This window comes from Dendrobates tinctorius, unplaced genomic scaffold (genome assembly GCF_039654945.1).
Source record: "Dendrobates tinctorius isolate UK_male_01 unplaced genomic scaffold, ASM3965494v1 ptg000025l, whole genome shotgun sequence".
NCBI lineage: Eukaryota > Metazoa > Chordata > Amphibia > Anura > Dendrobatidae > Dendrobates > Dendrobates tinctorius.
This window is the reverse complement of record NW_027361693.1, coordinates 9,715,734-9,727,832: the sequence shown is the minus strand read 5'-3', so window position 1 is coordinate 9,727,832 and position 12,099 is coordinate 9,715,734. Positions and strand designations below refer to the sequence as shown.

At 36.1% G+C, this 12,099-nt stretch overlaps 1 protein-coding gene across 1 annotated transcript in view; it reads left to right on the top strand.

The window, feature by feature from the left end:
• Positions 1-12,099, top strand: part of CDH18 (cadherin 18) — a 1,129,863-nt gene that overhangs the window by 1,002,973 nt on the left and 114,791 nt on the right. The window contains exon 9 of the mRNA XM_073569448.1: positions 2,249-2,367. Within this exon, the coding sequence (XP_073425549.1) occupies positions 2,249-2,367 (119 nt within the window). The remainder of the gene's footprint in view (positions 1-2,248; positions 2,368-12,099) is intronic.

Genomic DNA, 12,099 nt, shown 5'->3' with positions numbered 1-12,099 from the left:
CCTACAATATGGACATTAATCAGATATGGACTGCTGTTTATATGACAAATGGACAATAATTATTGCTTATTACAAACTTTATTGCCAGATTTGTTTTCTATAAAAAATATTATGTTGCTTTCTAGTGCATTATGAATGAAGAAAAAAAGTGCAAATGTAATTCAAATGCAAAAGGACAGATGCCAGCTAAAATCACTTATCAGTCATGATGCATCTGTTATTGCTTGAACTGCTGCTGTCTTTCTAACCTTATCATTTGAATGTCAGTATTGTTCATGGACTATTAGACTCATTGCTGCACTAGTTCAACACATCACTGTCTTGAGCATTTATCCAATGTTTAGTGCTTTTTTCCTTTCATCCATTCATTGAGACAGTATTGTACAAAGAAAACATGGGGCCTCACAGCAAAAGCCTTAAATGGGCCTCCGTTCCACCTCATCTCCCACTTCCCTTGAAAAAAATTTTTGCAGGCGTACACATGGTCAAACCTACCAAATTTCAAAATCAAGGAGAGGTACACATATTGTGACAGGTACATTAATTATGCCAATACTAAATCCCCATAGGGTTCCCACTAAAATACTCCTTTCATGGCCTTTGTAGCATATAATGCCCTCAAAACTGATCACATACCTCATGATACTCTCACATTGAATTCCCCACAAATTCACCCCACAGTCCCCTTTCATACAGAGTATGATGAAATCAAAGTTTTTCTTCACAAATTATGATTCTGCCATGGTAGCCCCCAAACAATATAATCTCTCCCACAGCATGATAAACCTACAATGCCCCCAAGACATTATAATGGTCTCATTGTTCCGCTTTATATATAGCATGATGACCCCACAGCCCTTAAGCACAGTATAATAGTCTCCCAGGCAGTATGATGGCCCCCACACAGAACAAGAAACCACCAACAGATTTTACTGAATGTGTGAGTACCCCCACAGTCAACACACATGGTATAAGTATGAGGACCCCCACACACAATATGATGTCCTCTACAGTTCCAAAATGCAGTGTGACGGCCCTCAACATCTCTCCACATGGAATGAGGGCCACCTCTCACTATTTGAAATCACCTTTAAATGGCTGCTATGTTCCCTGCTTAGGCTTTTATACAGGCTATGATAGTCAATCTTGATTGATTGCATTATATCATGCAATGTGATAGCAGCAAGGTGTTATACAGAAGCCAGTACGGTCTTGACTGAGTTCATGTTAGCCTTCTAAAGCTGAAGGATTTTTCTACAATGGGGAATAAAAACATAAGGCATTTTTGGGGGGATTTGCATGAATCGAATTGCAAAGTGTTTTATCATGCTGGGACAAGCAAGAGAATTTAATAAAATTTTACTTCAATATATATTGAATAGTCATTGAATATAATTATTCCTTTTAATATTTTATTATAGTTGAATAAAGTTATTTGTAAAAAATCTATGGAGAAATTTCTAAATCATTGCTTATCCAGTGCATTTCATACGTATAACAAGTTTTATAAACGTTGTTTAATCTGCTGCTATTCAATTTTTACTGTGGGTTTCAGTATATTAACCAAGGAAAAAAGCAGTCATCATCTATATTATATGCAATGAATTCAGTTGCTAGTCTATTGAATAAGTAACACTATCAATTCCAAATGTGCAGTCTGCATTATTTTTTTTCATTGAAGGGAATCGGTCAGCACATTTGACCTATCTAAACTGTTATGGGCATGCAGGATAAAGACTACAGGTTATAGCATACTAACACTTGACCCCTATGTCCCTTGAAGGGCAGAAGACTGCGGAGGAAAGAAGAGAACAGTAATGTGCTTGAGCGAGATTTCCTCTCAAATGGCCGAGGTCACAGGTATGAAGAAAGGCCGTTGGGATGCAAGATAAAAGGAGATGAAGTGCAGAGGCAAAGTTATCTTCTACGCAACATTCTCCCCACAGCCTGTAAGAGGTCATTTACATGAACTGATAATAGATGATTTATCAATATCAAGGCATCTGATATGAGGCATACATGGATGTTTTTTTTTCAGTAGTCTATAACCTGTATGCCCATATTAATAGTTTAGATAGGTCAAATGTGGTCAAAGATTCCCTTTCACTGTGTTGATTTGTTGTTTCCATCATTTCTAAGAAACATTATACTTGACCTCAGTGATGAGTTTACATACAATGGTGGGTTGGAATGAAATTTGTTTGTAATCTTTCTTTCTTTTTATTAATATAACATTTACTATTTCTAGATAATCTAGCTCTTGTGAGCTATGTTTCCGTGGCTATTAAAGTGTTAGATGTGAATGACAACCCACCACATATTGAAAATGAAGACGCAGTTGTGTGTGAGAATGGGAGACCTGGGCAGGTAAGTCTAGCCTTTTTTCATACTGGAAACATTTTGAAATTCTCTATAAAATATTTAGTAAACAGCAAAAACATACTTAAAATAAAGTCATTGTGTAGATTATATATATAAACTTATAATTGTTTTACAGACATTACTATGTGAAATCAGCATGTGTTATTAGGTGTCTAAGTTTATTCGGTGCAGATAGTCATTTTTGAAGACAAACTTTTGAAATTTGTTGCAATTTCTTTTTCACTTGGAAAACTCTTGCCTGAGACAGATATTCAAGATGGAAATAAAACAGAGAAATAAGTTTCACACAATGCATATGAAATACAAAATTATGTAGGATCTATTTGAAACATTTATGTTAATTTGTTATTTGAGTTTTACCTGGACAAGCTATCAGCACATGGTCACATTTAAAAGTTGATCTCATTTAAAGAGAACCAGACACCTATGGTCAGCATGTATCAGGCTCAGGCTGTATGAACACAGCCAGGTAAGATTGACTCCAAAGAGTTGAGACATTTCAGTGAAAAACATTCCACCAGGGATCGAGACTGCACTATAGACTAGTCATACAGTCAGATGCCCAGCAGCTTTTTCCTGTCCACTGCCCCGGATTGACAGGTCTATGCCAATAAGCACACGTAGGCAGAGACCTCTAAAACTAGGTCAGTGGGCATATATCAGGTGTGAGGTTCACTTAAACTCCTTTTTTGACAAAAAAATCATATTGGCATCAAGCAGTATATTGGGAAATTTGACCAATGGCTATGACTAGGGGCTTAAAGGAAGAAACAAGTACAAGGTCCTACAGAAATGAGTTGCTAAATCTGTTTTTACAATGGGATGGTGTTACTCTTGAAAATGTTTAAAGGATCTCTTCTATGTATGTCATTGTCTAATTCCCTGTATGCTTTTAATAGATAGTGCTTTCCATCTTGTTTATTGTGACTACTTCATTTTGGGATAATTTCTATGCTCTGTGGCAATTGCTACCATTAGTATTTCAAAATATTGTAGTGTCTTTAAAAATTCTCCTTTATCATTTTATATATGAAAAGCATGTATTTGATTTCTTTCAATTTAATTTTGCCAATGGAGCAAACCTGCTGATAAGTACTTTATTATAGCGATAAGTCTGTGCACAACCCCTGTATTTTCTGTATCTCTCTAAAATTGTATGGTTCACCAAACCTTTTATCAATTGAAGTTATAGATGGAAATCTGCAGTTCTAATTTTAAGACATTGCTCCTTTGATAAAATATTTTTGTGAAGGAAAGATGTACTTGAAAATAATGGATGCAGTTACCAGAATATTACAAAAGCTGGCTATTACATTTATGTCAGGCCTGCATTTAATATACTTACACAGTAAGAAATACATTTGTCTCTTGTTGACTTACTTAGAAGAAAATGACTGGATAAGTGGCTAAGTATTTGAAAAACAAAAACTCTTTAAGTACAGTAATACTGATACAAATTTAAGCTAAGATTCTAGCTGGGGTTTGGTGATAAAATAAGTTTATTGGTGCTAGTAGAATCCTTAAGAGTGAAGAGTTGAAAAGAGTAAGGTAGCGGGATGGAAAAATATCAAAATCCTGGCTTAACATTTGATTATTTCTATAGTGTTTCAATATCAATATGTGGAAATCCATGTTTGTGTGTTTTTTTTCTCTAAAACACACCAACCAAGATGTGTCCTTTTTTATCTTCCTTTAGTTCACCAACCTTAAAAAAATGATTCAAATTTTTCTAAAGACAAAATTAATATAATATTGCGACATGCTGGCAAAGTCCTTCAAATCCTGCTGTTCACAACAGAATCACTCGATGGTCACACATATGACATAGACAACTTGTAACAGAGTATTTCAAATTTGTGTTTTTGTTTTCATTTAAAAAAAAAGGTAATGTTGAGTCACAATATAAAAAAAATATTTAGGGCTGCCTTTGTAGAAGAGGATTATTGCATGTTGTAAGGAAATCTTTTGCAAGAGATGGGATCTGCTTAAAGAGATTGTCATGATGTGATAGTGTGCTTGTGTAAGCTAATAACCAAATACTTAGTCTTTAAACTTAGTCACAGTAGATCATTGTATAATATTTAGTTTAGTCAGTATACATAATGTTGCTTAAAATGGTTATCCACATAATTAACATGTTCTTAGACTAGTTTCACTAGCATATGGAGGAACTGTGGAGGGATGTAGGCTTCCTCCATGAAGCTCTGCCCCCGGCCGCACCTCCTCCCGTCAGTTCCGCCTCAGTCGGCATGTGGCCTGCATACCCCATCTTTAGCATTAGGTATGCAGGCCATGCCAATGAAAGCGGATGCCTCTGCATGCGTTGTTTCGACAGTGTGGTGAGCGCACCAAAATGCAACATGCTGCGTTTGGCGCAGGTCGCCACACTGTCAAAACCACGCATGCGGAGGCATCTGCATACATCGGCACGGCCTGTGTACCTAATGCTAAAGATAGTGTATGCAGGCCACATGCCGACAGAGGCAGAGTTGACCGGAGGAGATGCGGCCGGGGGCGGAGCTTCACGGAGGAAGCCCGCAGCTGTCCGCAGCTCTTCCATACGCTAGTGTGAAACTAGCTTATCTCTCTACAAGTCACACGTTTAGTTGAGCGTTATATATCCACAGATTAAGAAGAATAATACACTAATGTTTTAATCAATTTAGTTCTTATCTATTTTAATCCTTTAGGAACAGATCTTGTTTAGTAGTTTTAGCATTAATTAGTTTAGAGAAGTACTTTCTCAAAGATTATTTTAATAAATCTGTCTATATTTGCAGGCAGTGTAGTGTGTGTGTTAATATACTCACCTATGGCCATCTTCTCCTGTGTCCAGCACCATTCCTCTCCGCTTCTCATTGTCGTCACTGCACTTTATACTCTCTGGCTCACTCTATGCTCATCGCATGAGCCAGAAATCTCTTTTATAATGGAAACCTCTTGTGACTCATTCTGATGCTCCTTAGGCTACACAGAGTGCAGTGTGACCCAAACAGTCTGCAGGGCGATAACATCCCTGAGAAGAGAACATCTGTGCTAAATTCCAGAGAAGGTAACAGACTGTCACTACACTATGTGCATACAGTTGTGGCCAAAAGTATTGACACCCCTGCAATTCTGTCAGATAATACTCAGTTTCTTCCTGAAAATGATTGCAAACACAAATTCTTTGATATTATTATCTTCATTTAATTTGTCTTAAATGAAAAAGCACAAAAGAGAATGAAGCAAAAAGCAACACATTGATCATTTCACACAAAACTCCAAAAATGGACCAGACAAAAGTATTGGCACCCTCAGCCTAATACTTGGTTGCACAACCTTTAGCCAAAATGACTGCGACCAACTGCTTCCGGTAACCATCAATGAGTTTCTTACAATGCTCTGCTGGAATTGTAGACCATTCTTCTTTGGCAAACTGCTCCAGGTCCCTGATATTTGAAGGGTGCCTTCTCCAAACTGCCATTTTTAGATCTCTCCACAGGTGTTCTATGGTATTCAGGTCTGGACTCATTGCTGGCCATCTTAGAAGTCTCCAGTGCTTTCTCTCAAACCATTTTCTAGTGCTTTTTGAAGTGTGTTTTGGGTCATTGTCCTGCTGGAAGACCCATGACCTCTGAGGGAGACCCAGCTTTCTCACACTGGGCCCTACATTATGCTGCAAAATTTTTTGGTAGTCTTCTGACTTCATAATGCCATGCACATGGTCAAGCAGTCCAGTGCCAGAGGCAGCAAAGCAACCCCAAAACATCAGGGAACCTCCACCATGTTTGACTGTAGGGACCGTGTTCTTTTCTTTGAATGCCTCTTTTTTCTCCTGTAAACTCTATGTTGATGCCTTTGCCCAAAAAGCTCTACTTTTGTCTCATCTGACCAGAGAACATTCTTCCAAAATGTTTTAGGCTTTCTCAGGTAAGTTTTGGCAAACTCCAGCCTGGCTTTTTTATGTCTCGGGGTAAGAAGTGGGGTCTTCCTGGGTCTCCTACCATACAGTCCCTTTTCATTCAGACGCCGACAGATAGTACGGGTTGACACTTTTGTACCCTCGGACTGCAGGGCAGCTTGAACTTGTTTGGATGTTAGTCGAGGTTCTTTATCCAACATCCGCACAATCTTGCGTTGAAATCTCTTGTCAATTTTTCTTTTCCATCCACATCTAGGGAGGTTAGCAACAGTGCCATGGGCTTTAAACTTCTTGATGACACTGCGCACGGTAGACACAAGAACATTCAGGTCTTTGGAGATGGACTTGTAGCCTTGAGATTGCTCATGCTTCCTCACAATTTGGTTTCTCAAGTCCTCAGACAGCTCTTTGGTCTGCTTTCTTTTCTCCATGCTCAATGTGGTACACACAAGGACACAGAACAGAGGTTGAGTCAACTTTAATCCATGTCAACTGGCTGCAAGTGTGATTTAGTTATTGCCAACACCTGTTAGGTGCCACAGGTAAGTTACAGATGCTGTTAATTACACAAATTAGAGAAGCATCACATGATTTTTCGAACAGTGCCAATACTTTTGTCCACCCTCTTTTTTATGTTTGGTGTGGAATTATATCCAATTTGGCTTTAGGACAATTCTTTTTATGTTTTTTTCATTTAAGACAAATTAAATGAAGATAATAATACCAAAGAATTTGTGTTTGCAATCATTTTCAGGAAGAAACTGAGTATTATCTGACAGAATTGCAGGGGTGTCAATACTTTTGGCCACAAGTTATATACACATTTATTACAATATTATCTTCATAGGAGAGCTTCTTCATGATTGTTCTTGTAATCATGGCAGAAACCTCTTGCAAGACAGTAAGGCGATGTGCACAAATTGAGTAAATTAATGCAGAAATTTCTGCACCATTTCTGCAGCTCTTGGTAGGAAAAACACACCAAAAAGGTACATATTTGCCACATTATTGGTAGATTTTTGTCTGTTTTTGACTGATTCAAGTGAAGTCAACGGTGAAAAACGCAGGGCAAAAATGCACAAAATATTAACATGCTGCAGATTAATTTCCTCCACCAAATCTACAAGTCACAAATGAGCAAAGTGTGCATGACACTTCAGGATTGCTTCAGGTTTTGTTAGCAAATCTGCATGTCAAAAATGCACCAAAATTTCACCAAATCTGCAACGTGTCACAAGCCCTAAATATAAACTCATTAAACATTTTATATGTTGAAACAGAGAAAACAGCTAAAAAAATCAGGAATGTGCATTGAGTAAATAACATTATAAAATCATTTTTCTAAAATAATTTGTATGGTATAAAGCACTGTAAAGTATGTTCATAAAGTGAAGCTGCAGGATGACTAATCTTATTGCCGGCTGCTGGTACGTTGTTTTTATTATGACGTGCTTGCTTACGTTGTTACTTGCATTTAATGTGGGTTATGGTACCATGTAGATGCATATTTATGTTAACGAGTAATTATTGATATAGACTCATGGGACAGTAAATGTACAGTACATTGCATAGTAAATGACGTCAATCCTTTTGAAATAAAAAACACCCACATTTGCATTTGAACGGCTTGCTAAGTATGTGGAAACGTGTAGAGTCATTGCATAAATAAGCATATTAGAGAATTATCAAAAATGATGAAATAAATAAGAAAACTACAGGTGGATCACGCATATTCCAATATGGTGATAATTAAGCAAGATGCAGCCTAGGCTTGACATTACCGGCTACAGAAATCTTAAAAAATATATATATATATAAATGTTGCAATGAAAAGAAATCAGTTAAATGCAAGTAGGAAATTACATGTGTAAAGAAAGCAATATTCGTGCAGGTGGGAGAAAATTCAAGGGAGATTAAAGAAAAATATGAGCTCATAAAAACTTGGCTGCCTCCATCTCTACCTGTTATGAAATAACACAATTTTCCTCTCTGTGCATGTAAGTGCTATTCCTATTCCTAATAGTATGCAGCACTACAAACACAATCATATTTTTTGTGCAGGTGGAAATTTCCGACGGCATGAAATGTTTGCATTTAGCAATAAAACATGTGTCTTTTGCCTTATGCGGTAATATTCTGTGTCAGACATACAGTTTTATCTCCAGTGACAGCATATTAAATGTAAATTATCAACATACAGCATGTTAGTCAATTAGCTGCACTAATGAGATGCTTACAGACTGAACTCTCTGTGACATATGAAGAGGAATATAAATACATGTTAATGCCGTGGCCACCAGCTTTTTTTCCACTACAACGGTGGTTCAGGCTGCAAGCTCATTTCAAGAAATGCAAAATTCATTATGAATCATAAAGCATTCTATATATAACTAAAGAATTCAAGAAACATAACATTTGGTCATTTAGATATCTTTTTATAAGTGTGTTTAATAGGAAATTAGACAGTTCCTCTATATTGTTAGTGCGTTAACACTTTAATTATCCAAAAAATTACAATCATTAACTATGATTTTATTGTTAAGAATACTGCACTAAAAATTACTAGTTTCCAATGTATGGAAACAAGCTCCATTTTTCAGAAAAAAGTATAATTACTGCTTTGACTTACCAGTTGTTGGAGGTAATTGCTTTATTCTCAGTGTTTCGTTTGTTTAAATTGTATATTTCATATAATTTGAACAATGTTTCTCAGGTATCAACACAAGAAAAACAGCATTTTTTCATTATATATATAAAGTGCTCTCAGTGAGAGAAACAAAATAGGAATCTTGTGGGTATGATACCTTTTAATGGCTAACAAATAATAGTGAATGTTGTTACAAAGCAAGCTTTTGGGACTGCTTATGTCCCTTCATCAGGCTGATACGTAAGCAGTCCCGAAAGCTTGCTTTGTAACAACATTCACTATTATTTGTTAGCCATTAAAAGGTATCATACCCACAAGATTCATTATATAGCAACACATGCTTATACAATCTTACTAATTGGGATATTACATTGGAAGCATCCACTTTAACCCCTTCACCCCAAAGCCTGTTTTCACCTTCCTGACCAGGCCAATTTTTAAATTCTGACCACTATAAATTTGTGAGGTCATAACTCTGGAAGGCTTCAACAGATCCTGGTGATTTTGAGAATGTTTCCTCGTGACATATTGTACTTTATGTTAGTGGTAAAATCTCTTTGATATGACTTGTATTTATTTATGAAAAAAATGGAAATTTGAAGAAAATTTTGAAAATTTCACAATGTTCAAACTTTTATTTTTATGCCCTTAAATCAAAGCATCATATCACACAAAATAGTTAATAAATAATATTTTCTACATGTCTACTTTACATCAGCATGATTTTGGAAACATATTTATTTTTAGGAAGTTATAAGTGTTAAAAGTTGACCAGCGAATTCTCATTTTTACAACTAAATTTGCAAAACTATTTTTTTAAGGACCACCTCACATTTGAAGTGACTTTAAGGGGCCTGCATGAAAGAAAATACCACCATTATAAAAACTGCAACCATCAAGGTGCTCAAAACCACATTCAGAAATGACGTGGAAGTGCAATAAGGACTGCGCTTGCTTCTGGTAGAGTAAAGGGTTCTTTATTCAGCCAACGCGTTTCCTGAGCCTGCTGGCCCACTTCATCAGGGCAGATTACATTGGAAGACAGTGAACCATACTTATAGACAAAAAAGGCGCCAATACAGGGTCAAACAGAATCAGCAAAGGTCAAAAAAACCAAAAAAAAAAAAAACCAAACAATGAAACTTTATTACAAGCATAAAAAACACAACAATAAGAGTATATATAGAAAAGAAAGAATAAAAATATGTAAAAGTACAAAAAATTAAAATATAAAACAGAGTGCTATGGATCACGGGGTTAAAACATGGCTATAGTTAAAAAAGGTGAGTCCTCAAGGGGTATTAGAACCTGGCTCATAAAATGCAAATGGAAGGTATTAGTCCACTAGACCATAAAGCTTGACTGTGGTGGTGTGAAGAATAAATTGAGGGGTTGTTTGTCACTTTATTTAGAAAAAAAAAAAAAAAAAACAATATAAGCAAAGGTCAAAAATGGTAAAGAATAAAAACAATGAAATTACAAACAGAAAACACAACAATAAGAGTCTATATAGAAAAGAAAAAATAAAATTATGTAAAAGTACAAAAAATATGAAACAGAGTGCTAAGGATCACGAGGTTGAAACATGGCTATAGTTAAAAAAAGGTGAGTCCTCAAGGGGTATTAGAACCTGGCTCATGAAGTGCAAATACAGACTATAAAGTGCAGATGTAAGGTATTAGTCCACTAGACCATTAAGCTTGACTGTGGTGGTGTGAAGAATAAATTGAGGGGTTGTTTGTCACTTTATTTAGAAAAAAAAAAAAAAAACAATATAAGCAAAGGTCAAAAATGGTAAAGAATAAAAACAATGAAATTACAAACAGAAAACACAACAATAAGAGTCTATATAGAAAAGAAAAAATAAAATTATGTAAAAGCACAAAAAATATGAAACAGAGTGCTAAGGATCACGAGGTTGAAACATGGCTATAGTTAAAAAAGGTGAGTCCTCAAGGGGTATTAGAACCTGGCTCATGAAGTGCAAGTACAGACTATAAAGTGCAGATGTAAGGTATTAGTCCACTAGACAATTAAGCTTGACTGTAGTAGTGTGAAGAATAAATCTTTTCCCCCTCTTCTATCAAATAAAAGCATCATTGATAATATTGAGGCCATAGGGACCAATTGTCTTTAATTTATAAATCCAATAGACCTCTTTTCTATTCAGTGCTTGGGTTCTATTGGAAACGTGTTCAGGGATGTGTTCTATAGGAAAAATGATAGCTTTAGAAAAATCTCTTTGGTGAAATAAATCAAAGTGACGTGAAAAACCGTGTTTTTGATACCCAGTTTTAGTGTTGTGTCTATGAGAATTCATTCTACAGTGAAGGGGTTGTGTGGTTCTGCCAACATACAATTTAGGACAAGGACAAAGGATGACATAGATGACAAAGGAAGACACACAGGACAGGTGGTTAGTGATGGTGAATTTTTCTGAGGTGAATGGATGTGAAAAGATGAATGTATTATGAGCAATATTACTGCATAGGCTGCACCTGGGTTTCAGGCATCTGAAAATGCCTGGTGTCAAGCCAGTGCAGTTATCAGGAGTACACTGGGTCAATCTGCTAGGGGCCAGATGGTTTTTTAGTGATCTGGCCTTCCTAAAAGTGACAGTAGGTCTATCAGGCAGAACTTTATTGAGTATTGGATCTTTTTTGATAATATACCAGAGGTCACCTAACATATTTTTTATCTCTTTATGTTGGGAGTTATAAGTAGTGATGAAGTTGGCCTGATAGTTATCATGTGCATCCTTTTCTTTAGATCTCTCACTTAAAAGAGTTTGCTGATTAAAATTTTTAAAAACATTATTTAAAGTAGAATGAACCAATTGGGAGGGGTATTTTTGAGCAAGGAATCTTCCCTTGAGGACCTCAGCTTGATTATTAAAATCCTCGTCCTCTGTGCAATTCTTTCGGATTCTCTGAAATTGATTATGAGGGATGTTAAAAAGCCATTTGGAATAGTGGCTACTCTTAAAATGGACATAACTATTGGAGTCAACTTTCTTAAAAAAGGTTTTGGTATGAATTTTGGAATTTTTTATAAAAAAAGTGATATCAAGAAAGTCCATCTGGGTATTACTAATGTGGGGGGTAAATTCCAAACCCCATGTGTTATTTTGTATAGAAGAAATAAAAGCATCAACTGAAACGTGACT